Here is a 27,693-nt window from a genome sequence, read left to right as displayed (position 1 = left end):
CCCCCCACACACACACACTCATTAGGGGCAGGAGCGGGAGCCCGTTCCAAGGGGGGGGGGTCTTTCGATCAGCGCCGGCGGGGGGGTGGGAAGGCTCCCTCCCCTCCTCCCCCAAGAACTTTCTCCCTCCCCCTTTCCCGAGTGTGCCGGGAGGCCCCCTCTCCCCTCCCCTGTCACATGGTGCGGGGGGAGGGGGGCAGAGGGAGACTTTTCTCTCTCCGACTCCCCCCCAGCTCCGGCCAGTCTCCGCTCCCAACTCCTGGAGGCAGCGCGGAGCCGGGCGGGCGATGCGGGCTCCCGGAGCTGCTCTCCGCAGCGGCGCGGGGAAGAGGCTCGGCGGCACCGCGCCCCGGCTGCCCGACTGCTTCTGATGCGCCGCGGCGGGGGCCGCGCAGCCCGGGGTCCCGGCTCCACGAGGATGTGGCTCCTCTTCGGCGCGGCAACTTTCTGGGGATTGGTCCTGGCTCCAGGTAGGAGGCGCGGGGCAGCGCGCCCCTGGGGGCCGGGGCAGGGCGTGGCGTGGGCAGCGCCCGGCTCTCCCAGCCGCCCGGCGCCCGCAGCAGCAGCTCCCCGCCGGTCTCGGCGCTGCCACCCGCTCCCCGCCACGCTGCGAAGTTCGCGCTGCCATTCAACAGCTGCTGGCAGCAACTCCGCTGGGAGGGGCGGCCCCTTCCCCCGGCACTGCGCCCCGCGGGGAGCCTCTGCCCAGCCCGTGCCCCGCTGGCCGCCCGCCCTCCCCTGGGCAATGCACCAGCCCCGCTGGTGCGCGAGGCTCTGCTCAGCTGTGGGGCATCGCTCGCGGATCGCAGTCTCCAGCACTGAGGCCAGCTCCCTGCGCAGCGCTCGCCCCCCGTCCCCGCGCTCCTAGCACTGACTGAGGCCAGCTCCTGTGGGCGATTGCGTGGAGAACAGCATCGCTCCGGCGCTCTTCCAGCAGCCCCTAGCACTGAGCCCAGCACGCCTGTCTGGTGCCTGGGAACAGCTCGGTTCTGGGTCCCTTCTACCAGCCTCCGCCCTGGGAGCAGCGGCGGTGTGAACTGAATCGGCATCGTCAGCCAGGCTCGGGGTCCCCTGTGGCATTTTGCTGCCCCCTGTGCGATGCACGAGGGACCAGCTCTGCCAGGGGTCCCCAGCGAGATGCAGAGGGAACAGCGGGGCTCTCTTCGTGCAGCGCCCATTTCCCTGACATGCCCGGGGACAGCTCCTCTGGGTGACGATGTAGTGGAGAAGCGGCTCACCTCGAGCAGTCCCTCCCCGCAGCATGGAGGGCCTGTGACTGACAGTTTCCTGCACTTCGTGTTGGAAAAGGACCTAGTTTACATGATAAAAGAGGGAAGCGAAGACTGCTTTGCAGCTGTAATTGTGCATGGCAAAATAGTAATTAAATCATTTGTAATTAATTAGTAGTTAAGTAAACCCGACGGCACAGATAAGAGCTGAAGCGCATCTGTTAGCCCGGTTACTGTCCCCCGAAGCACGGATAGTTCTTATCCCACTGCTTTAAGGGGACTCCAGCGGGGTAGAGTGGGAGCTGAGAGTGCGGGTCGGTGGATAAGTGGTATCAATTTCATTTCAATCCTGTTCTTTGTACTCTGCCCCCTGCTGGCTGCAGCGTTTACTGTTGCTCCCCAGGGAGTTTGGATAATTCAAAAAAGTGAGTGGTTGGCTAGGGCTTGCTTCGCTCATGTAGACTCCCCGTTTGTGCATAGTTAACTGATTATAAGAAAATGGGTAATTATAAGGCATAGCCTCAGCTAAATGGGCCAGGTTTGGAGACGAATCTTTTGGCCAAACCCATATTTTTGCTTTGCTGCTAAATAGATAGGAACAGCAGAGTGAAGAAAAAATAAGTAGCATTTTTTTTTTGGCATATGCAGATCTACTCTGAGCAAAACTCTGTCTATTCCAGGATTTGGTCTGCAAATACAGTGTTACCAGTGTGAAGAATTCCAGCTAAATAATGACTGCTCTGCTCCAGAGTTCATTGTGAACTGCACAGTGAATGTTCAAGACATGTGCCAGAAAGAAGTAATGGAAAAAAGTTCTGGTAAGAACTTAATAATTACACTCTTCCTGGTTTATTTGGTATTGTTTGGTGCTCTTAGCTGCATTTGTTCATTTTTCTCTAGTACGAAGTTTTAGCTTAAGGTATATTATGTTATTACTAAAAGGACTTTGTCTCAAATTTATTGTATTTCTCTGATACTTTAGGATAATTTTCTTTTAAAATTAAAAGTATTGAAACTTACAAGACAACCGTTAATAAAGATGTTAAAATATGGCCTTATGGTCAGATTTAGTTTCACAGCATTGGAAAATTAATAACAAATTAGTTTAATCTCATTATAGTTAATTACATGGGCCTTTCCCAAGTGATGGAGGAAAAGTGCATTACATTAGTAATTCCTTCTTTATTTATTCCAGCAATTCACATAGAGTAAAGGTTGATCGTATGGGATAGAAAGCTGAGCTATGGGCTTTCATCCAGAAGACAGTGAGGCAGAGAAAGATAGGCCAATGATAGATAAGAACATATTGGAATTCAAGTGGGCATTGCTGAAAGAATGAATTGGGCATATGGATGTTATCTCTGAAAATTCTTTAGGGGCTCTGTCACAGTTCTAATTAATTTTAGAATACAGTGCACTGCTTTTAGTTTTTATTCAAAGATCAGTAATATTTTCAAGAGAAAGACAACCATGTTTGTTCTTCTCTCCCTAAATCATCTCTGGACTGGGCTGTAAATCAATCCATCACATCAAATACTTCAAGATATTTTTAGAGATTTTGGGGGGCAGGTGTTTTGTTTGTTAAACTTCAGGACCCATCATAGTCATCTAACTGGGTAAAAAGTTCCAGCTTTATAAGAGACTTTTGGGTTGGGCACTGTGATAGAGAAAAGTGGTTGGCTGGTTGCTATTTCATATAGCTTCCTGCTGCTATCATAGCCTCTAGCTGTGATGTTTGTAGGGGCAGAAAGAGCTAGGATAGTACTGGCTCTCAGGAGTTCCTCAAATTCGATACGACGTGCACATTGATGAGCAGCGGTTCAGGTTGAGAAACCCATCTACAAGAGGCAGGAATCCAGAAGATCTAAATAGATGGGAGTATGTAGTACCACTGATTTGGAGGGAAAAGATCTCGGATGGATATAGTGGCTCACAGCTGAGGGCAACAATTTATACATGCCTGTTGATTAAGGACATTATATAGGACACTTTGGTGTTTATGTAAATAAAGCTGCAGCCTGTCTCCTTCCAACAATACCAGATTCCCTCTGTTAATAGGAAAAGTAAGTATAGCTACAAGTCTTGAAATGTAAAATAGTTTCCACCTAAACCAAAGTGATTAATACTATTAAAATCTTCTACAGAAGTAAGTGATATTTACCAAGGTATTTATCAACAACTCTGATCTTACAGCTAGCCATAGATTAATGCCCTGCAAATCATGAGAAAGTGGTAAAATTGCCTCGTTAGTAAATAGAGAATGCATTGTTGGCATTCTTCTCAGTGCAGGTAACACCATACACATAGTACTACACCTCTAGCTACTTTGTAAAGTATTTGGAATTTGTTCTGAACAGAAAGAAAAAGATATATACTTAAGGGAATATTAGTCGCCATTCAGTAAGAGAACTCAACTTTAAAATGTGAACATATTTTGGGGAAAAACACGTTTTTCTCTTTACTTCAAACATGAGTATCTTCTTTCAAGAAAGGAGTATTTATTCAGAGAAGGCGGTAGAGGTTTGAGACAGTTATGGGTTGTGAGGTGCTTTGAACCTATGCATAATTTTAGACAAATATTTGAAATGCAGTTTGAAGGCTTTGCCACATGCACCCCAAATATTCTATAAGCTTTTAAATAGGTTTGAATGGATGATGTGGAGTTTGAAGTGCTATACAAATCCTATGTAGTCAAATACAGATCCCTCCCAGTAAAACACGTAAACTATCCTCATTTAACTCTTGCCATTTTCTTTCCTCTTATCCCCTTCCCTTACCACAACATTTTTATTCCAATTAAGCTGACCAGACAGCAAGTGTGAAAAATCGGGACGGGGGTGGGGGTAATAGGAGCCTATATAAGAAAAAGCCCCAAATATCGAGACTGTCCCTATAAAATCAGGACATCTGGTCAGCCTGATTCTAATGTACAATTTCAAACTATAACCACCTCCAAACAAACATCTGTAATCTTGTCTTCGGCTGAATGTTAGACAAAGAAGTGTTTGCAGTCAGACCTCCTTACGCAAGGAATGGTTTACTTGAGTGTATAGGTATCCAAAAGATTTAAGTGGAAGCCACTCACATAGCAGGTATGTACAACAGAGTTGTTCAGATTAAAAAAATCAGATTAACAACTGAGTTTGCAAACTGTCTGATTAAGCTCGTGTGACTATGTTAAATTGAAAATATGAATGATTGTGATTGGGTATTAAAAATATATGGCTGCATAATCTTGTCTTCACCACTACAAAGAAACTGGCTTGCAATAGATTAAATAAAGGTAGAGAAACATTTTTAATGAAATGTTTTTTCTATTCTTTTACCTGGGCAATATTACGTTGCCCATAATGAAAGTCTCTGGACTGACGTTTGAATTTTCCCATAGATTCCTGTCATGCAGTGCATAGCAGACTTCATTCTTATTTGGCTTAGTTCTGTAAATGCAGCTCCTACTCATTTTAAGTTAGAGAGTTATAAGTTCCTGTAAAGAAGTAAATTTATTTTTTAACTTAACTATTTAAATTGAGTGAGATTTGCAGTACAGGTTAAGCTCCTCAGTCAGTTCTAGAAAAGATTGGGAGTAAAGCAAGGAGGATTCAGTTAATCATCTCTTATTGGGTTTTCTTCTTGTTGATATTTAAATGTGTGTAAAATAAAATGTCTCCTCACAAATTTCATTTAATAATTCAACATTTATTTTATCAGGCCATTTTAAAACTCAGTTTTATGTGCTTATCATTGAAAGCTGAAAAGTATTTCAAATATTGATTTTCATTTTATAATAATATTTGAGTTTGAATAATTAACCCAGTATATAAAGAATGTGCATTTGCATTTACTTGTCAGTATGATCTTGTAATTAGTTTTTTCCTCTTGACTAGATACAGTAAAAGGAGTATAATTTATTTTTTATAGACAAGCCAATTTCTGCCTTTAGTAAAATATAGCTGTTAGTAAGCAAAATGTTGCATGTTCTCCTAAACCTTATTTAAAAGTTAAATGCAGTATATTGAGATAAAGTTCATGGTCTGAATCAGTAACCTAATAGACCTAGTTGCCCATCCTTTGCAACATACATTAATCTAGTTGTCTATTTTGCTATCAAGGAGGTCACCGATTTACATGCTTGTATACATTTTAGTCATAAGCATGTAGGCAATGGTTATTTTCTTACATATTTGTTAATGCTCATTAAGTTTAACAATGACAGTTCAGTGGTTCAATTTTATTTCTATACTAAGCTCTCATCTATAATACAAAGGGGAACTGCAATTCTAAGAAGCTTTGTTCATTTATATTGTAAATACTTGCTTAAGCCTTACTTTAGTTAAGACAACCCACTCCTGTTTAATTAAGGTAAAATGAGGCTTAAGCTATGTATAAAACCTTACTCTACTCAATCAAAGCATTCTCAGAATTTGATTATAGAGCCAGTTTTATGAAATGTATTTCATCCCTAGACAAGACATTCTAACAATCCTATGTAAAATATGAAATTTTACAAAAATCCAAGTTAAAAAAGCACAGTTATGAATATCTTGGATTTTCAAAATACTAATGAATACCAGATATTGCAATCATTCATATTTAAATCAGATCAACATAAGCAGTACCAATCAGATGTTTCCACTAATGTTACAAATTAGCTCTATTTCCTAATTAAAACAATAATAATAAAAGTAGGAAGTATTTGGGTGCGGGAAGCAGTTAAGCATGTACCTAGATGGGTGTCTATACTGAACGAATATACCCTCTTCTCCCTTCCACCCCCCAACACACATGTACTTTTATCAGTTTGTATTGCAATAGAACCTAGAGAACCCATCCAAAATGTACAGAATTGGAGACTTCGTGAAGTAAATGACAAAAATGTTCCAAGTTTCAGTACCGTTATTTATGCATTTTGCAAAACTAAGTTTTAGGTGGTAATGGGAGATGGCTTCCTGTGGGAGATGCAAAAGAGCCATATTTCACTACAGGGAATGCACTTTGCCAGCTAATTAGTTAACCTAGTCTTTAAAAAGCATCAATACTTCTCTTCTTTATAGGGAAGAACTGTGAGCTCTGGAGGAGGCACGGAAGCCCATATCAAATACTTTTGGTGCCATAGAAACTAACATAAGGGATAGGTTTTTAAGGTTAGCCTTCCAGCTGAAGAAGTAGCTGATGTTTGCAAGCAGAATACATAGATGAAAAGTTTGATGAATGAGAAGCATTCTTCATGATATTAATTCCATTTGCAACTATTTCAGGAAAACATTGGTAACTGATTTTTTTTTTAACTGATTTTGAGCACTGAATCTACAAAGCCGCTGCTTTTCAAAGTGAAAGTGAATACAAAAACAAAGAAACCTAATGCACACTTCTCTCCTTTGGACAGAATGAAATGTTTCAGCTATTCATGTGTTTATTATATATAAATAAAATAAATTCTAAGAAATACAACTTTTCTTCTGTTGGTGATGAGTGACCTGACCACATGGGGCTTGATGCAAAACCCACTGAATCCAAGGGGAGTTGGTCTTGCCACTGACTTTGATGGACTTTTATCAGGCCCATAGTCTGCAAAGAGATACAGAAATGCAGCAAATACAGAACCCAATCAATCTCCAAATGGAGAAAACAGTACAACCAGCATCAAGATGTGGTACAAGGCAATTTCTTATCACTATAAATAATGATGTTTTTAAAAATAGAATAAACCCAGAAAATGAACAGAGTAGAAGGAAACCAAGTGTGAGGGGAGAAAAATCAAAGGAAAGGGTTGGAAAATGTAAAATTCTTAGACCATCTCAATGCTCAGTACAGTAACTCCTTACTTAAAGTCGTCCCGGTTAACATTGTTTCGTTGCTGATCAATTAGGGAACATACTCGTTTAAAGTTGTCCCTGGGAAATATCCCTCCCTCTTCCACTCTCTAACTTAGGGTGACCAGACAGCAAATGTGAAAAATCGGGACAGGGGGTGGGGGGTAATAGGAGCCTATATAAGAAAAAGACCCAAAAATCGGGACCGTCCCTATAAAAATCGGAACATCTGGTCACCCTACTCTAACTTCACCACCTCAACCAAGCTTCACAATCATCATAGCTGTGAACAGTATTAAATTGTTTGTTTAAAACATATACTGTGTGTGTGTCTAGTTTTTTGTCTGGTGAAAAATATTTCCCTGGAACCTAACCCCCCCATTTAAATTAATTCTTATGGGAAATTGGATTCGCTTAACATTGTTTCGCTTAAAGTCGCATTTTTCAGGAACATAACTACAACCTTAAGCGAGGAGTTACTGAGTTACTGTAGCTATAACAGGCTATTGAATTTTTAAAACAAGGCTTCATGCTCTTGCTACCTCTCTGTTATGTAGCTTTTAAATCTATTTTTCACTGTTTCTGTTACACCATTCACCTAGTATCTGCATTAGAAATGCCACTTGAAAAAAGGCAAAAAGAGTTTTGCAATAGGCCTTACAAAAAAAGTTTCTAAAATCCCATCTTGCTATCTAGAGAAATTTAGGTTAGTTATAAAGTTTCCCTGTAAATGAAGTCACTTACAACCTCATCAATTCAATACACCTGCAATAAAAGGTTCTCTTCTTTCTTTTTTTTTTTTTAATTTACAGTGGCATTTCCCATGCATGCACTTGTATAGAGTCACTGCAGTATAATTAAAGCAATTACTGTAATTGTACACTTAAAGTAGTGCCTAGGAACATGACAATCATTTCACTGGTGAATTTTAATTGATGTTTCTAAGGCTCTTCATGATACTGATTTCCAAGTCCCTCCTTTTATCAAGCAGAGGGAAGCGGACGTTAAAGTTCTACCACAACTAGTCCTACATTAACACCTTCACCTCTGATTTCTTTGCTGCCACATTCAAGTTGCACCATATATGTGGTTCTTAAGGGCTACACAAGTATATACTCCTCTCCTGCACATGCATAACTCCCATTGACTCAAGGAGCAGTTACACATTGGCATCAAGGGGAGAGTGTGCCCTGTGTACATTTATTGACAAAAGATTATAATAGCCAACAAAGTTTAACATCTTCTGAATCTCTCTAAGCATTAGGGTTTTATAGGTAATAGCTATTATCTTCTTTAACTTCATCTTTATCACTTAAAAATTTACAGAAAGGAATATGTACCAATTCGTACAGTGGTTTCAGGGTGTGTGGTTTTTGTTTGTTTGTTTGTTGTTTTTTTAAAGAACAAAGTCAAAAGTGATTAAAGTCTTTTGTCTTAATAACTCAGTGGCGTTGGAAATAAGGAGGGGAATGAAGAGATCATTTTCAAAACTAATCTAACACTTAGCACAATATATTTTATTAGTATTTTTCAAATGTATAAAGTAACTTAGTGCATGACATTGTTAGCAAATAGCATCTTGTTCTGCACTGTTAGATGCTCAACAGAATCAAAACATAGTAACCAATATCCACGGCACCTAGATCCTTTTTGTTGGGGGGTGTGAATAAAAGCTTGCATATGAATAAAAGGATTATAGTATATGTCATTAACTTTCACTATATGCTGTAAACTTTGAGGTCTGGATATATTACCATGCAGAAACTGTTTTCAGATGCAAAAGCTGTAGGGCATGTTCTCTTATTAATAAATTGCTTTCTATCTTTCGGTTGCCTACAACACTACAAAGCAAGCAGGAGATAAACTGAATTAAGTGCATTAGATAAGGTGAAACCATGGAGAGTTTATAATAAATTGCTTTTTGTGTGTGTTTTAGCTAGTTGTGGACTTCAAGTAGTTTATGACTTGAAAACCATGAAAAGGATCCAAATGCAAAAGTGATGAAGTGTTGTATTATTTTAAGGAAGTTGTGATATCTGGTACAGTGCATTTCATTTCTCACAGGTCACGGACAATAGCTTTTTATGTTTTTCTATTTCTGGGCTTGTCTGAAAAATATGTACAATGATAGGATATGGTGCCCATAGGCTGGTATCTCTGAATTCTGTCTCTTCAGAGTACCATATTGTGCTCCACATTTCACATATAAATGAATCTGAATTTCAAAAACCATTTCCAGTGACCTGCCCAGATTTTTCTCTAACTCCCAGGGAGCTAAACACAAGCAAGTATATTTAATGACAACAATGTAGTTATTTTCATTTTATAGCAGGGGCATCCACTGGCAAAACTGAGAGTAATCACAAATGCGGCATCCATAGTACGTAGCGTTCTAATGGTGGTGGTAACAGTGACACTCTCAATGTGAACTAAAAATCATTTTAAACCCCCCAACCCAATGGCCTCATCCTGCTCACATTGAAGTCCAGGATAGCAGGATCGGGTCCTTAAGTGTTAAATATCCAAAATCAATAGCAAAATATATATTTAGATTTAAACCATAAATACATACTTTAAACAACAAAATACTCACAAATTAGGTCCTTCTTTATTTACCCATCAACGCCTGAATGTAGGTTTCTGGGTTAAACTTGCAAGAGCTGATGACATTAGCCCCAGTCCTGCAAATATGTATATTGGCAAATAGCTGTACACATGCAAATAGATGCACCGAACTCAATAAGGCTCTTGAAAAATATGTGGACTATTCACATGCATAAAGTTATTTATGTATGTAAATGTTTGCAGGATTGGGACCATTTAACATTCAAAATAGTATAAGGACTATGGCTCCCTAATTCATTTCAGGGGATTAGTACTATAATCAACACTTGCAAGTAAAATACTAAATTCTGATCCTGAAAGGTAAGAAGCCTGAGTTAATCTCTAATACTGGAAACTAAAATACATTTTGATCTCAATATCCATGATGCTTCCCTACCACGTAGAAAGAAAGGACAGTTGACAACTGCACAAGCCAACTGTACTTGAAAAGTTGTACAATTTACCCTACTTGGCTGCCAGTGCACAGTAAATTGTAAAGAAGAAATAAATACAACAGCAGAAAATAAAAGGTTAAGACTGGAAAATGAAAGCTGAGGTTTGACTAGAATGCAATTGTTTGTAATCCATACTTGGCATTTACTAAAAAAGTCTGTTTGGTAATACAGAAAAAACAGGTGCTGCTCTTAGACTTTGCTAATCAATGCATATTTTTTAGTAGTTTAATGCCTCACTTGTGCTTTGTGAAGCTGGAAGCAATAGGATGGATTTTCCTGGGTCATTATTTAAAACAATATTAACAAGCTGGTTTTGCTTTAGACTTCCAGTGCCATAATTGGAAGGCATGATTTGATGCCATGTTCCTCAATATTGTAAAATAAATCACGGTAATCCAGTCCCTTATTCACTGTATCCAGCAATTATCCTGTTTTCATCTAAGAACATTTTCAGTTCTACAAGACATGGTCATGGCAGAGAGGTCAGAAAGCAGGTAGTCAAGCATCTTTTTTAAAAAAAATGTGTTTCTCAAAACCACCTGTTATTACTGTATTTGCACAAAGGATTTAAAAATCAAGGCCCTGAATAAAACAATTTTTTAAAATAGTTGCTGCAATCATTCTAAGCATAAATTGAAATTGTATATGAAAAACTATTTAGTGCTTGTCTACACAAGGAGTCATTCAGGACGCAGTCAAGAATAAGTCTGAAATGAGTGTCCACACTTGGAGTTATTCAAAAATAGCTATTGCACTTTAAATTCATAGCCTGCCTTAATCCAAATTAACATTCAAGTCATACAAGCCCTTAGGAAGAAAACACTAAAATAATGGATGTAGTTTTCATAACTACACTACCTAAGAATCTAATTGTAATGGATATACTTGCTCCTTAATACATTCATAGGGTCCAATTCTGGAATTCTTACTAGCGTAATGAAAGAGGGGATGCAGGGCCTTGGTTCTAAAGCATAGGTCTTGGAGACAGAAGAGCCGAGTTCTGTCTCTGGTTGTGCTGCAGACTTCAGATCATTTAACCTCATGCCTCAGGTGCCTCATCTATAAATTGAGGATCACAATTAAATATAGTGAAGATTAATTAGATGTTTATTAAATCACTTTGAGATTCTCTCATGGAAGGTAGTACATAAGTACAATTGTTATTAAAACCTAATTAACTTCGGTGTGAGTTTTGAGAGAGTAGGGACAGCAAAATTAGTCTAAAATGAAACTGCACTATTGAGAGAGTGAGTGTGTGTGTGTGTGTGTGTGTGTGTGTGTGTGTGTGTGTGTGTGTGTGTGTGTGTGTGTGTAAAAAATTAAAAGCATGCCCAGTCTTCATCTCTTCCAAGCAGGTTATTCTTTATTAGAAACAAAACAAGAGCACAGGTTTGAGTCTTGTACATGAAGTTATTGTAACTTCAGCTTCTTGAATATTAGTCTAGTTGCACATAAGCACGTTTTGAATACATTATTTCTTTTCAAAGCATAATGCAGGGAAACACTCCTTTTCCACCTGCAAGAGGTGTCAATTCTAATATGGGTGGGACCTTAGTGGATCAAATATTCATAAAGACTTTTTCTATAAATCGGAGAGAAAGACTTGTGCCATCAAATTACTGCATAATGAATCCTGTGAACAAATACTAGATAAACAGGGATGCTTGTGTGACTGGTGCCTGCTGGGTGTGGTGTTCTGTCCCCATCTAGTGGCACTTAAACCACCTAGAGGGTAATGAGTCTGCTACAGCCTTGACTAAGCGGCATGTGTCTTTTAGCTCATGCAGCAGAGACTCACGCACTAAGCTTCAGAGATCCCAGGTTTGATTGCTCCCACTGATGACCAGGGTTTGTCGATGTTACACTTAGTTTTACAAACTAGTGAATGGAGAAAAAGGCGCATGTCAAAGCCACCTAGTCTGTTACAAAGGCTGTCCTAGTTAATCTATACCAGAACCTCCACTAAAGCAGGATAATCCTATACCCTAAGCCTTTTGTGGCTTTGCAGTCTGTTTTTGACCATCTATGGGTGTATTAAAAAATCTGAATTCTAAATAATCAAGTCCCACATTTCATATAAATCAAAAGTCATATTTAATTAGATGATATACATCAAAGGTTATATTTAATTGTTCTGGCATTACAATAGGGTGGGATTCACAAGGACGGGGTGCATAGGCTGAGTGTTGCTATGCCTATCCTTTAGGTTCCCTGCCACCAAGTGGAATTCACAACCCTGACTTAAGTGCCCAGGGTCCCTATACAATGCATGTGGAGAGTAAGGTGTCTAAAAGAAGAGATTCACAGAAGTCAGCACACTGAGCAGGGAGCTGCCTAAACTAGCTAATAGGAAATATTGAGGTGAAGGGTGTGGCCTAAACCCAGCCCTCAAAGGAACTTGGATGCTTAACTCCCTGACTCAGAATTCACAGTCATGGACTGTCTCCTGGCATTCAGGGCCTAAGCCAGGTCAGCCCTTTTTCAAGAAACACTGAGGTCATGGGGCCCTCTTATACCCATTAGACCTGCAGGTAGAGCACTTGCTTAGGATATGGTGGTGGGCTCCCCTAGTGCAAATCTGCATTCTACTTGAGCAGAGCAGGGACTTGAAGACAGGTCTCCTACATCCCAAGTGAGTGCTATGGCTAGTGTGGGCATGACCATGCAGATTTCCCAAGACCCAAAAATTAAAAAATTCAGAGGAATAAGAGGTGAGGCCATTTAGGAGGCTGGTATAACAAAGGTGACATAAGAATGCTTTGTCAGCTTATATACCCTGTATTAAATCTTGTCTTTATGAACAAATGCAATAAAAGCCAAGACAGATTTCATTAATCATGAACGTGTATCATTAAAGGGAGGCTAATTAGTATTACCTGTTTCACATGCTGTATGCACGTGCAGCTGATTCAGATGAGCTTGACTGAGGCAACAGCTAATTTGCAGCCTTTTTGGTAAGAAGCAAATGCAAGAATATGGCAGCAACTTTCCATGCGTTGCTTCCCTGTGTCTCCCCTTCTTTACAAAAGCCTATTGGAGGAATAGTTAGCTAGGACCGTGGGGAAGTTCTTATACTATTCTATTTGATAACCCAGCATTCAGAAACATTATGATGCAAAACATGAATTGGAATTACAGAAATGTCTATTTTAGAACATATTTAATTTCATCTAAGGCCATTTCATCTTTAATTTTGTTTTTAGGCCAGATTCCCAAAGGGACTTAAGGCCACAAACTCCCATTTCAGGTGCTTAAGCCCAGTGTTTAGTCACCGCTGGCATTTACAACCCTCTTGTTCAACTGCCTGGATGTATCAGTTTCTGCCTAAATTCACTATGTACCAAAAATGTTTACTGTAAAAGTCCCTTAGGTGCCTAGATTCCAGCCGCTGGGCGTGCACACTGCATCTCAGGCACCGTGCAGGGCCTGATCAGGTAGGTGTGTTCAGAGCCTGCCTAACTCTGCATAGACCAGCCTCCTTGCCGGGGAAGAGCAGCTACTGCATACCCATCAGCCCAGTGGTTACAGCATTCATCTGAAGACCCCAGTTTAAGTCCTTCTTCTGCCTAATGAGAAGGGATTTAAACATGGGTGCGCTAAGCATTGGCCTATAGCCATGTCACGCTTGCTCTCTCTGGCCCAATGGATATTTAATTATTTATAACCATGGAACAGCTTCAGCAGGAGAGCGCCACATCAGATTATCCCGTAGTCCAACGGTTAGGGCACTCACCTGAGTGATGGAAGCTCCTTGTCATCAGGCAGAAGGGGAAATTGAATCAGCGTCTCTTACATCCCATATGAGTGTCCTAATCACTTGGCTAATGAGCTTTCAACCCAGATTTAGGCATCTAATTCCCTTTGAGGGGCAGGGCTCATGACACACCACGCTCCTTGGCATTTGCTACTGACAGTGGGCTCTTATCACTCTATTGGCTAGTTTAAGCAACTCCCAGCTCAGCATGCTGTGTTTTGTGGACCCCATTTTGAGGTGTCCAATTCTCCCCACACAGTGTAGAGGGCACATGGGCCCCTAACTCAGGGTTTGTGAATTCCACTGGTATCGGCACACCTGAAAGTTAGGACTTGCTTTGCTTAATCCCCTTTGTGAAGCTAAAACTTTGTTTCTTGAAACCGTTCTCAATAATTGCTATTCAGTAGACTAAAATGAACACATGTTTGGGCCCAGTGGTGCTCTCAGACTGCTGTGCATTGGTGGAATGCTGGATTGTTTAAAATTCAATGTTATAACTGATCTTCTTCTATATTGGAATGGTTCCCAATTTTTGGTTGCCCTGTTGCTATTTTCTGTTATTGTGTATGAGCTTTTCTTTATGCTATGGCTGATCTGTTCTGCCATAAGCTCTTTAGGCAGGGGCCTTGCCTTCTATTATGTATCGAAAGCACTAGCATATTCTGGGCAGTGCCAGACAAATAAATATAAGAAAGGTACATTAAAGGCCCACAGAAACTAGTGATACAGCAAAGAGCAAGACATAGAAAGCTTCCTTCTGTGCTCCTGCAGATGCTAAGTACCTTTTGTTTTGCTGGCTTGTGTTTGACATTTTGTTTTTAATAGAATAGAGGTACTAAAAGAATGCCTGCACAGAGCTGGAATATACCGTATTTTTTGCTCTATGTTGCTCGTTGTGTGCTTCATCTGCAGCATATGCAGTAAAGAAGTCCTTAGGGTAGACATGCTTTGCTTACCTTATTTTGAGGCAAGAATAGTAGAATCTTTACTCATAGTCATAAAATGTGATCGTGTAGCTACTATGGTACAATAGACTTTCATTTATTTCAGAGATAGGGGAGACAAGCCAATTTTTGCAATGTAGTTGTACAGGCTAAAATGTGTATGGGGCATGAAATAGCCTCCCTGTGGAAATTCCCATTGCTATATGAAAGGACAGGAACACCATGCGCTAGAGACCATAAGAAGATTGCATTACCACACGGGGCACTCCATGATTGCCAAAACTCCCAACTAGTTCATATATGAATGAATGGTACATGCAACATTGGTGTATGCAAAGGTTTGTTTGAATGGGTTTTCCCCTCCACGGTTTATTGTGTTGTTGGACCTGGAAAACGCTAAATGACTTATCTACTGGCTAAGTCTACACTACAACCGCTGCACTGCTGTAGTGCTTGAGTGTAAATGCTACCTACGCTGATGAGGGGGATGCTCCTGTTGATGTAGGTAATCCACCTCCCTGAGAGGTAGTAGCTGGGTTGACGGAAGAGTTCATCCATGAACCTAGCACAGTCTGCACCGATGGGTAGGTTGGCATACCAATGTAAGTTCCTAGTGTAGACCAGCCCTTAGCTGTATGCAGTATTGTATAGTGCAGAACAAATAAGATTTCCTGTCTGAAAGAGCTTATAATTTAAGGGCCCAACTATAATCCTAAAGCAAAGCCAGAGACATGCAATGCTACCCACACTAAACAGTTTTGAACCCAGGTCTCCTGACACTGTTTTAGACATAAAGACAGATCCTGAGGGCCAGCACCATGAAAGGCCCTTGAATCTCACTCCCTGTAGAGATGCTGGCTGGGGCTCAACCCTCTCCGGGGTAGCAGAGAGCCACACCGGCTCACTACACACCGCTGAGGTTTGGGGAATTAGTCCGGCCGCGGGAGTCTTTCCTGGCGGCCCTTGCGGAGGCAGAAATAAGTAGGACCCTAGGTCGGGGTGGCAGTAATAAGTCAGGAGCTCAGGCCCTCAGGCAGGGCTGAGCAACAACAATACAAATAGTAGCAAGCCCAGGCCCTAGGTAAGGGCAGGGCAATAAGGAGTCAGGAGCTCAGGCCCTCAGGCAGGGCGGAGCAACAATAGTAGGCCCAAGCCTCAAAAGGGCCTGGGAGAGGGGGAGACTGCCACCCAACTCGTGGGTGGCAGGGGGGACGCAGGCCCTCCCACTCCACTGCGCCGCAGCCCGGGGCCCTAGCAGCGGCAGAAGACCCGCTGCTGTGTCAGTGGGGATCCTGGCCACAACACACTGACATGGGCTCTGGCAGTGTTGCAGCCAGACTAGGGTCGGCTGCCCCCGGGCTACTTCTGAACTCCCCCTCTTGTGGTACCTGAGTCACGGTGGTTTCCTCCGGGGGGTCCAGCACCATGGGTTCCTTGGAGTAGTGGTCCAGCGGCCGGCCCGGCAGCTCCTCCGGGTAGCGAGTGCAGGGCAGGTCCGGGGCAGCGGGGAGCCACACCGCCTCACTACACTCCCATTTTTAGGCACCAGTGCTCTCCATATTCAACTGCCACCTAACCCTGTAGGAATCTACATTTTTTGTAAAAATCCCCATAGCTCCTAAATTCCTGTGTCTGCACATGCACAGTACTGCCTCAGACAGGCAGCTGGATGCATATGTCATGCTTATTCCCCAGCACGATCCCGCTGCCTAGCTTTCCTGCAGGGCTTAGTGCATGCCTCCCTCCACGCAAAATGTGGGGGTGGGAGGAAGAGGCAGAGGCAGCAGGCATCTCCCTTATAACCTTTAGCCCAGCGGTTAGAGTACTGGACGATGGGATATTCTGATGGGGCTCTCTCTCTCTCAAGCTTCCTTATTGTAGCAATTCCACTTTACTTAAATACTAATTGGATGTAGAATGAGAATGTAGGAGAATGACTCTACAGTGCAGTGGTGAGGGCACTCATCTGAGATGTGGGGAAACCCTGTTCAAAGCCCTTCTTCTCATCAGGCATAGAGGGGAATTGAACTATAGTCTACTGCAGGAGTCGGCAACCTTTGGCACACGGCCCATCAGGGTAATCCACTGGTGGGCCACGAGACATTTTGTTTACGTTGACCCTCCCCACGCCCCATTCTCCCCCACCCCCAGCTCCTGTCCAATGGGAGCTGCAGGAAGCAGCGGCCAGCATGTCTCTGCGGCCCACACCGCAGCTCCCATTGGCTAGGAATGGCGAACCGCAGCCTGGGAGCTGCGGGGGACCGTGCTTGTGGATGGTCAATGTAAATAGAATGTCTCACAGCCCGCCAGCGGATTACCCTGGCCAAGCCAGGCCCTGGTCTACTGCATCCCAGCTAAGTCCCCTAACTCTTATAACCTTTATCCCAGTAGAGTCCACCTCCTCTCCTTTCTGTTTTATGTGGTGTCAGGCACCTACTCTTTTTTTTGAGCACTAGACTTAGACACCTGCCTCAGTCTTCTGGTTCCAGGAGAGAGTTCCCAGCTTTGGCTTGCAAGCAGAGATAGGCGTGTACGTCTGGGAGATGTCTAGTGCTGTGAGAGAATGGCCGCTTAGGCCACACTTTCTCATTTGCATTTAATATTGGCTACCTTAAGCAGCTTTCCACCTAGCATGCTGGCTTTTGTGGATCCCATTTTCAGGTGCCCATCTCTCCCTATGCCCTGAATTGGGCATCTAGGCACCTAACACAGGCTTCATGGATCACGTGGTTTTCAAATGCTACGCGTTGCAATGGCTAAATACCTATATAGCTCTGGGCCTAAGAGATGGGTAATATACAAGAATGCACAAAGGGGCAGGTGCTCCTTCCACATCTACCTTTGCAGAAAGCAGGTGAGTATTTGAAAGTGGGTTTTTTTAGGGCAAGAGTGAGGGCACGAGTGAGGGCACTTACTGAAAATGTATTAGGAATTTGTTCCAACCAAATATAAATGTGACTGGGCCTGTTATACATGGTCTATTGATTAGGATCTTGGGAAATCACTTATACACATTATTAAACTTCAGTAATGCTGCATTCCTTGAAGTCTAGGTTTGATATATTCATAGGATACAAGATGTACAGAAGTAGACACTCCACTCTTCCAACCCTGGTTGTTCAACCTAATGTACACCAATGCAGTACACTTGTCAGCCTGGATCTGCTACTCTAAGTTTTGTTTATTAAAAAGCTTACCAGGAGTTGTATGGTTTTGTAAATCAGGGGGCAGAATTTACCTTCCTCTATTTTTGGTAAAAACTCGCAGCAAATCCAGATGTGATAAGCGATGCAATAGGTAGGATTGACTTTGTATATATGTTATTGATATACAGAGGCAGATACTGGAACTGAGCTCATTAAGTGAACCCTGTTTATTCTGTAAAAAGCAACAGAGGGTCCTGTGGCACCTTTGAGATTAACGGAAGTATTGGGAGCATAAGCTTTCGTGGGTAAGAACCTCACTTCTTCAGATGCAAGTACTGCATCTGAAGAAGTGAGGTTCTTACCCACGAAAGCTTATGCTCCCAGTACTTCTGTTAATCTCAAAGGTGCCACAGGACCCTCTGTTGCTTTTTACAGATTCAGACTAACACGGCTACCCCTCTGATACCTGTTTATTCTGTGCACCGAAAGAAGCAGGTATCCTGTGGGGAAAAAATAGTATGTGATCATGTACTTAGAGACTGTATCATAACGCATAGGCACAAGGAGAATGAATCAAGGTTGCACAGGCAGCCTTAAATTTGTCATTTCCCAGTTTGAGTGCTTGACTTGGCAACCTTCATAAAGTTCTTTTAATATTTTTTGTATGATATATAGTAGAGTCTTAGAGAAAGGCATGTATGTGGGTAGGGTATATATCTTCTCAATGAGTGGTGGGGTGGGTATTGTTTTGGACCATCTGGCATGGTCTAAATTTCTATCAAAATGTTGTTTACATTGTAAAAATATTAGTTGACCACCAGAATTGTCTGAGACCTCTAAACTCAAGTAGCTTACATGACATCTCTTTCTCAAGGAAAAAAAAATCATGGGGTAGCCATCTGCTTACCCACTGTCATAATTTAAAAGGAGCCACACGGAGAGATGTGGCAACTCCATTTATAGGTGGTGCATTAAATTGATGATTTATTTGTATCTGAACCAATGGTATCCATTACTGAGCAGTGAAATCTGTGATGGTAGAAGACAGCATTGTCTTCAACTCCATTAACAGGGGAGAAATTGTTCAGGAAGATGTTTCCAATAGTAATTTCAGAAGGGGTGAAGGAGGACAAAAGAGCATTTCCCATCTGCAATCTTCACCACCTAAAAAGTGAAGTCGGAAGAAAAACTGCTTTGAGGTATACAAGCAATAAGGCTTCTAGAGATGGAAAATCCAGAAAGGATGACAGTTATCTAGCCTCTAATCCACAACAGCTACTTTTTAGAAACAGAGAACAGCTAGAATGCAAACTAACCTTTCCGGAGGAGGGTTATAATTTTTCCTTGAATCAAAGTTTGGAGGCAATCATTTGTTCTGCATTCATTCTACTAACTCGAGAAACAGGAGCACCGCCAGCATTTCTGCCGCCCTAGGCGGCGGAAGGTCCTGCCTCCCACAAAGGCGGCGAAAGGTCCCGCTGCCGAAATAGTGCCGCAGTCGCCGCCCCCCAAATTGTAGTGCCCTAAGCGACCTAGGTCGCCTAATGGGCTGCGCCGGCCCAGTCGAGAAACCAGGACCAAAGAGCTATGAGCTAGTCTTCTATAATAACCATCTCTAAGATTTCTGTGATTCAGGGCTTCATATCTTTTGCCCCAACTTGTACCAAAAAGGTATGAGGAAATAAGAGTTGTATTTGATTAAAAGTTGAGCAAGAAGAAAATAAACTGCCTTGATTGGCAGCAGTTTTTCCTATTTTTCAGCCTACTTGCTTATCTTTATTGTACTGTGTGAAGAAGGATTACAGCATGCCAAGCACAGCAAAAACCTTTTTCCATGTAAGTTGAGTTGCTACCTGACAGCTCCTAGAATCATCTTGAAAATGCAGATACTTTCTATGTAACAGCTCCTTTGAACGCACATCCATCTGTACTTTTTTATTTATAAAAAGATATCTTGGACGTGGAGAGTTCTAAGGAAGCCAAAGAGCTGCCACAGACCCAACTATAAGAATGCTGCACAGTTTTAATTATCTAAAGAAGAATCTGAGTCTAATTCAGATTACTGCTACTGCAGCTGGAAATGGGAATAAACACTCATTGGGGAATGGAATTTCCTATTGGAAGAAACAATCACGAAGACACCACAAGAGATGAATGTTACAATGAGGTTTTATTGCCAGTCAGATCATTCGTTCTACTTAAGCATGAATGTGTTCCATCTGTGCATGAAACTACAGTGCTAGAGTTTTAAAATTCCACCTGCAGGAATTTAGTGTTTCTTTTTACGTGAACTCTATTATTCAATTGAATTCATGCTGGAGATAGAAAGCTCTTAATGGCAGTTGAAGTTAAGGCTGTAGGCATATATGATCTTCCTGACTGAGGTCTTCAGAGTTCCCTGGTGAAAATAAGGATGCTTACATTTGAGGGCATGAACAAACTGTTCACAGCAATGAACATAGTCTTTCAGTCAAAGGAACATGACTTGGAGGCTCCATCGTGTCAGATACCTAAACCATAACTCACTGTGGATGCAAATCACGTGGAATGGGGAGAATCATCTCTGTCAAAGAAAAATGCTCAGCAGCAGAAGAAAAACTACATATAAACAGAAAAAATCATGCACCTCTGTTACTAACATTCTAGAAGCTTAATAGTTAGGCAGGGGAAAAAAATCAAGATTCAATGTTCTTGACATGGAAGACCTTTTAAATATAGATGATTGGATGAGCCAGAAGCCTGCAGATGAGGGAAAGGACTCATCACCAAGGTCTGATCTTCTAAAAGAGAAATGGGAAACACTCAGCATGCCTTTTCTCATTTAATGCTGACACAAAAGCAGTGATTTCTCAAGAAATAGAGAAAATTAGCTCTAGCAATGGCCATGCAAGTAGCAAGGCTGGGACAGGGCTTGTGCCCTTCAAATGCTGGAGAATAAACGTGGACAAAGCACCAGACATTTAAAAAAAAAAGAGAGAAAGAGAAATTGGGATGCTAACATAATGAACCTACCAGGAGTAACCCTGTTGGAGCTCCTGGACAGGAATAATCTATTTCCAGGGTCACACCCACATGCAAAATTGACATCCGTATATGAAAGGAAAAAAGGCCCTTATAAACAAAGTTTACCCAAAATAAGGAAGATGCACTTCTGTCCTTAAGGTGAGATACCATGGCAGCATCAATATTCAAAGATGAATCCAACATAGTGGGTGAAATCTTGGCTCCAAGCAGGTCATTGATTTAATTAAGATCAGGATAAAAATAAGAAGAATTTTCTTTAGATAACTTTATATTGGCGTCGATTTTGAAAGTTCCACTACACTGGAACAGTACCAGTTTTGGGGCAACATGCAGGGAATTGATTAAATTAAGACCAATAGCTGCTTTTCCTCTCCAAGCAATATTGCTGAGCATCGGAAATAATTTCCCCTGGGGCATAAACCAAATCGACTGTGCACTGGAGAGGTTCACAGCAATTGGTGAGGAAGATGGCTTTGTTCTGCGGTAGCTATTACTGCTTAAGGCCTCTACTAGACCGTAAAACTAGTGCACTGCTCTCTCTTCCCCATTCACATGGGATTTAGCCAGTGGACCTACATATCATAGCTGGCTATCCACACGCCCACCTCCTTGGCCTCCTCCCCAAACTCGGCCTCAAGGAGCCCTTGTTGGGCTGTGATTCATGGTGTACATGGGCACATAATTCTTCTAGTGACTCCTCATATCCTTATGTCAATCCACCTAAGAAGGAACTTGCCCATAACTATTAGTGACCTACCCCCAGGGGGCGGGATTTAGAGAGGGTTAGAGATGTATGTAATTTTAAAACTATACTTAATTCCTTTCAAGTCAGTGGTAGTTAAGTATGTACTTAACTTTAAGTATCACTTAAGTTCTTTCCTGTCAGCTAATTAGGTTACACATAAAGGTTTATGCTTCAGAACTGTACATTATGGTTAGCACAAAAGCTTAATATTGAGCATTCTGTCATTATAGTATTACTGAGGGAGCATTGGGTGGGCAAGGCTAAACAACAACCCAGAGATACAGCTTTGAAATCTTCAGTTTCTGTGCTGGGAAGCAGCATGGTCAACTGCATAGGACCAAAAGCTCGAGTTCGGAAACCAGAATTCTAACCCCGACAGTCATTGACCTGCTCTGTGAACCTTAGCATGTCGCTTCATCTCGCTGTGCATCATCTGGAAAGTGGGGATGTGGATACTTACTTGCCTTTATAAAGTGCTTTGAGTTGTACTGATTAATGCATAATATAAAAAAAATTGTTAGAAGTAGGGCTGTCAAGCGATTAAAAAATTAATTGCGATTAATCGCACCATTAAACAATTTATATAAATATTTTTTAATGTTTTCTACATTTTCAAATACATTGATTTCAATTACAACACAGAATACAAAGTGTACAGTGCTCACTTTATTTTTGATTACAAGTATTTGCACTGTAAAAAAAAATACTATTTTTCAGTTCACCTAATACAAGTACTGTAGTGCAATCTCTATCATGAAAGTTGAACTTACAGATGTAGAATTATGTACAAAAAACTGCATTCAAAAATAAAACAATGTAAAATTTTAGAGCCCACAAGTCCACTCAGTCCTACTTCTTGTTCAGCCAATCGCTAAGACAAACAAGTTTGTTTACATTTGCAAGAAATAATGCTGCCCACTTCTTGTTTACAGCATCACCTGAAAGGGAGAACACGCATTTGCATGGCACTGTTGTAGCCAGTGTCGCATGATATTTACATGCCAGATGCACTAAAGATTCATATGTCCCTTCATGTTTCAACCACCATTCCAGGGGACATGCATCCATGCTGATGACAGGTTCTGCTCGATAACAATCCAAAGCAGTACAGACCGACGCATGTTCATTTTCATTATCTGAGTCAGATTCCACCAGCAGAAAGTTGATTTTCTTTTTCGGTGGTTCGGGTTCTGCAGTTTCTGCATCAGAGTATTGCTCTTTTAAGACTTCTGAAAGCATGTTCTACACCTTGTCTCTCTCAGATTTTGGAAGGCACTTCAGATTCTTAAATCTTGGGTTGAGTACTGTAGCTATCTTTAGAAATCTCACATTGGTACCTTCTTTGCATTTTGTGAAATCTGCAGTGAAAGTGTTCTTAAAATGAACAACAGGTGGTGGGTCATCATCCGAGACTGCGAGAACATGAAATATATGGCAGAATGTGGGTAAAACTGAGCAGGGGGACACTCCCGCAAGGAGTTCAGTCACAAATTTAATTAACACATTTTTATTTAACGAGTGTTATCAGCATGGAAGTAGGTCTTCTGGAATGGTGGCCGAAGCATGAAGGGACATATGGATGTTTATCATATCTGGCAGGTAAAGACCTTGCAATGCCGGCCACAGACGTGTCATGCAAATGTCTTTTCTCACTTTCTGGTGCCATTGTAAATAAGAAGTGGGCAGCATTATCTCCTGTAAATATAAACAAACTAGTTTGTCTTAGCGATTGGCTGAACAATAAGTAGGACTGAGTGGACTTGTAGACTCTGAAGATTTACATTGTTTTGTTTTTGAGTGCAGTTATGTACGACAAAGATTGCACTACAGTACTTGTATGAGGTGAATTGAAAAATACTGTCTCTTTCGTTTATCATTTTTACAGTGCAAATATTTGTAATAAAAAATAATGTACACTTTGATTTCAATTACAACACAGAATACAATATATATGAAAATGTTGAAAAAATCCAAAATATTTAATAAATTTCAGTTGGTATTTTATTGTTTAACAGTGCAATTAAAACGGCGATTAATTGCGATTAATTTTTTTATCGTGTTTACTTTTTTTTTTTTTTTTTTTTGAGTTAATCATGTGAGTTAACAGTGATTAATCAACAGCCCTACTTAGAAGCCAACACACTATACTGGTTGGCATGTTATTTAAGAGTAAAGAAACTAAGAAGTGAGCAGCTGAATGTGCGTTCCGGGCATTTTTTTCTTTGGCTAGGGCATCCCCTTTCCTCTCAGACTGACCGTCTTGGCCTATCAGCTTGAACATAAAAATCAAAAGGGTCTGGGTGGGATTTTAAAAAGCACCCATCGGTGGCCTCACTTTGCTCCTACTGACATGAGCACTTTTTAAAATCCTACTTAAGATATCTATAGAGGAATGAGATTGTTATTAATCTTGAATTCATGTAACACTTACTAAGCATTTACTACACTTCCACCCCTTCCTCTCCCTAACCTTCCCCCAGGTAAATTGGGAAAAAAAAACCCAAGGATTCATGGCTGTATTATGTGCCCTATCCAAATCCAAATTTCTGTCATATCACATAAAGGAAAGACCCTTGAAGTATTGAGTGGTAATAACTGTTTATTTTACAAACTAATAAAATTTTTTAAATACAGGATTGTGTGCATCAGAATGTAGAGTGTACTGCTTTTTATTCAGTTAAAAACAGTTTGAGATATTAGCTTTTAAAGGAACGCCTTCAACTTTAAAAAAGATAATTTCTCTTCAAATTGTTTTTACCCTCTCCTGAAATAACTAGAACTGAACAAAATTAGAGAAATCTGTTTGTTGGTTTTCCTTGTGCATTGAACTTTGTGTTTAGTCATTTTCCCCTCCCAAAGTCAGCGAGTTACCCATCTTCGTATATTTTTCCCCACAAGGCAACAAGCAAGAGCAACATTTTTAAAACATTGAAAAAAATGTAATTCTAAAGCTACAAAAATTGTGCCAGGGGACTCAGGCCGGTAAAGTATCTGAAACTCAAGTGCCTTTTGAAATTGACTAGATTTCTGCTTCAAAAGCTTTTAACAGGCATTCCAAGGGATTACATTTTTGGTTGTGAAATGTATGGTTTTAAAATGCATATTGTACAACATTAAAAAAAATCTAAAACAATGGCTTTATTTTCATAGCAATGCAGGGATTTTAGTCACACATCTGTTATTCTAATTTATGGAAGTGATAAGTCTAAATCCCCATATTGATTTGACAATTTTAACCAGTATTCCCAACTAGCTGTCAGAATCTTCACACAGGATTCTAACATACAGCAAAAGCATGTTCATATCAAGCTAAGTAACTTTTGTTCTGTGTCACAGGAATCCTCTATCGCAAGTCCTGCGCATCCTCTGCAGCCTGTCTAATAGCCTCTGCCGGATACCAGTCTTTCTGTTCCCCAGGAAAAATGAACTCTGTTTGTATCAGCTGCTGTAATACTCCACTCTGCAATGGACCCCGGCCCAAGAAGAGGGGGAATTCTGGCACAGTGCCCAAGGCAGGCATATTAACTACTATTTTGCTCTTAAAATTGGCTCTTTTATCGTCAGTGCATTGCTAAACTTAAAGGATTTTTTTTGTCTTGGCATTATTTGTTCCATGTCCCACATTCTTCAAAGACCCTGCTGTTCTTTTGTTGCCATCCTGCTAAAGAAGAGTTTGGTCCAAGAATCGCCGTCCTCACCCTGTTTTTTTTCTTTTGGTCAGCAACTAATAAATTCAGTTGTCTGATTGAATTTCTAGTGTGCACTTTAAAAAACAAATGGCACACAAAAACTCATGCTCCATTTGTGTAATTGGAAACAAGTCTATCAGAAACAGCACTTAAAGAAGATATAGTTGATTGTTCAGTTTCTAGATCCTCAGTTATTTTAATTTCCATGTTATGTTTATTGCTAGTCATCTAACTTTGCCTTACACGGAGTCACAATTCGTGTTCATGAAGGCCATTCTGTGCAGCTGGACTGGACTCTAAATTAGTCTCTAGTGGCATTATTTCCAAGTTGCTCTCCGGTGATTCAAGATTCAATTTCTGTGAACCGCAGTCAGGTTTGGTCTCATTCTGAAAAGTACTTAAGAAAACAGGGCTCTTTCTAGAAGAATTGCGCTTAGTTGAAATGAAGATCAATGGACGCATAAAACGGCTACTGCTGGTTCGAGAATTTAAATTGGCTCTCAGAAGCTTCTGTTTGTTGGCATGTTCTATCGTCAGTCGGCAACGGAGGACCTGTAGAAATACGGTTCGGAACTGCTGAGAAGAGATGTTGTACAGGAGTGGGTTTAACACAGAACTGAAGTAAAAGAAGGTGTCTGCAATGGGAAGAAGGGTGATATACGCTCTGAAGTAGGGCACAGTCCAGTCCTGCTTAGGTTTAGCGGCAGCCATGATCCTTCGAATCTGATTTGGCATCCAACATATTGCCAGAGTGGCAACAATCAGTCCTGTGAGCAAAGGGGGAGAGAGAGAGAAAACATGTGAAACAAATCAAAGTATTTAGTCTCTCAGTTTAGTCTCTCTGCACTTACTGGGTAGGAAATGGTACAGATTTTTCAGTGTTTTGCTTGACAGCTTTTTCTGCCAGTAGCAACTATTTTAACAAGTTCAAGGTCATTGAAGTATATGATTGGATAAAGATCGTGTAAGATTGTATTTATTTCTACCTGTTGGCACTTGTTAATTTTCAGGTGTTCTCTCACGGATATTTATATCTTTGGAAAGAATGGGAATTTTTTTGTTCCTACATTTGTGTTTTCCCTTTTCTTCCTTTTAAAAAAAATATAGCCATATTAGTGCAGGCAATACCCAGAAGAGATCAGACTGTTTGTATTTTACAAAAAAAAAAAAAAAGTATGCATAATGTATATTAGGCATTATTTTTGGTAACTTTCCTCTTACAGAAGATATTTTTAAGTAAAGTATGTATGGATCTTTTTAGGGTAATTAAGAAGATATATGTTGGGAATTAAATTCATGAATGTAAATGGCACAGGAAAGACGGAAATGTAAGCAGTTTGAGATAATACAAAATGTGTTCCAAAATGTGGCATCTGATCTTTCTATATTTACATATAATATGTCACTGCATCACTGTACGTTATCTACATTTTTAAAAAAGGGAAACGTTACCTAAATAGACATCTAAGGATTCGGTCTTTATGGAGAAGCTTTCAGCAGAGAAACAGCAATAATGCAGTCTCTCTTGTGACAGTAGCATTTGAACAAATCTATCAGAGTACTTTTCACACAGTGTTAGCGCAAGGGTATTGAGGCAGAGAAGGGAATGCAGTCTGAGTTTTGAAACTACTAACCTCTAGCTAATATGGAAACAAATGCTGGGAATCCTAACTTCTCATTTGACGATGAAACAAATTCAAATATAAATACTCCAAGAAAATGTACCAAAAATTCAAAACTTTACAGTTTCCACTATACGTTTCCCTTTTCATTGAAAGTGCCTTGTATAAAACACTTAATGGTAGCAGCAGAGTCTGCCTCCCCTACAGTTAGAATAGTCCTGTAGAGCTCTGTAGTGCAAGGCAGCACATTTCACCAGATTTTTTCTACCTTTAAACTTTATAGTTCTGAAATCCAACCTGCTTCTCAACAGAAACAAGCATTCTGCTGATTCCTTTCAGTAAATTTGGCTTCATAGCTACACCCCACCTCTTGTTAATGCTAAAACATAGAAGGCAAAAGAGAATAATTGAATGGAAAGGATGAGATCACTTTCGGGAGACATGGAATTCTAAAACAGTGCATTAGATAACATTTGTTGGCTTGAAAACCAGTATTTTACTGGAGTCAAAATTATGAATGTAAAGAAAAAGATACGAGGTTTTTACCACCTTGAAAGTGCCAGGACTCAAAAACAAGCAGTGTCTGTATTCAATGTTCTAAGAACTGCAGTTTTCACATTTTAATTTTATTTTTTCCAGATTCTTTAATAAAAAGAGATTCATTTTCTTAA

General features: G+C 40.8%; 2 protein-coding genes across 2 annotated transcripts in view; one reads left to right on the top strand and one right to left on the bottom strand.

The window, feature by feature from the left end:
• Nucleotides 1-114: 114 nt before the first annotated feature.
• On the top strand, nt 115-27,693 carry LYPD1 (LY6/PLAUR domain containing 1). The gene is made up of 3 exons (XM_005286779.5): nt 115-470; nt 1,910-2,047; nt 25,048-27,693. The coding sequence occupies exons 1-3, from the start codon at nt 371-373 to the stop codon at nt 25,284-25,286; spliced, it is 477 nt and encodes a 158-aa protein (XP_005286836.1). The 5' UTR covers nt 115-370; the 3' UTR covers nt 25,287-27,693.
• GPR39 (G protein-coupled receptor 39) overlaps nt 24,293-27,693 on the bottom strand; it is a 118,659-nt gene continuing 115,258 nt past the window's right edge. The window contains exon 2 of the mRNA XM_005286783.4: nt 24,293-26,167. Coding sequence (XP_005286840.2) covers nt 25,650-26,167 — 518 coding nt within the window. The 3' untranslated portion in view covers nt 24,293-25,649. The remainder of the gene's footprint in view (nt 26,168-27,693) is intronic.

The sequence above is a fragment of the Chrysemys picta genome, chromosome 11 (assembly GCF_011386835.1).
Source record: "Chrysemys picta bellii isolate R12L10 chromosome 11, ASM1138683v2, whole genome shotgun sequence".
Taxonomy (NCBI): domain Eukaryota; kingdom Metazoa; phylum Chordata; order Testudines; family Emydidae; genus Chrysemys; species Chrysemys picta.
This window is presented reverse-complemented; position numbering and strand designations above follow the sequence as displayed.

Excerpts from the sequence above, each read along its gene's own strand:
- LYPD1 (XM_005286779.5), top strand. The coding sequence starts at position 371 with ATGCGCCGCGGCGGGGGCCGCGCAGCCCGGGGTCCCGGCTCCACGAGG. Across the intron at positions 471-1,909 it reads GGGATTGGTCCTGGCTCCAG|GATTTGGTCTGCAAATACAG; the intron begins GTAGGAGGCGCG and ends TGTCTATTCCAG. Across the intron at positions 2,048-25,047 it reads AGTAATGGAAAAAAGTTCTG|GAATCCTCTATCGCAAGTCC; the intron begins GTAAGAACTTAA and ends TCTGTGTCACAG.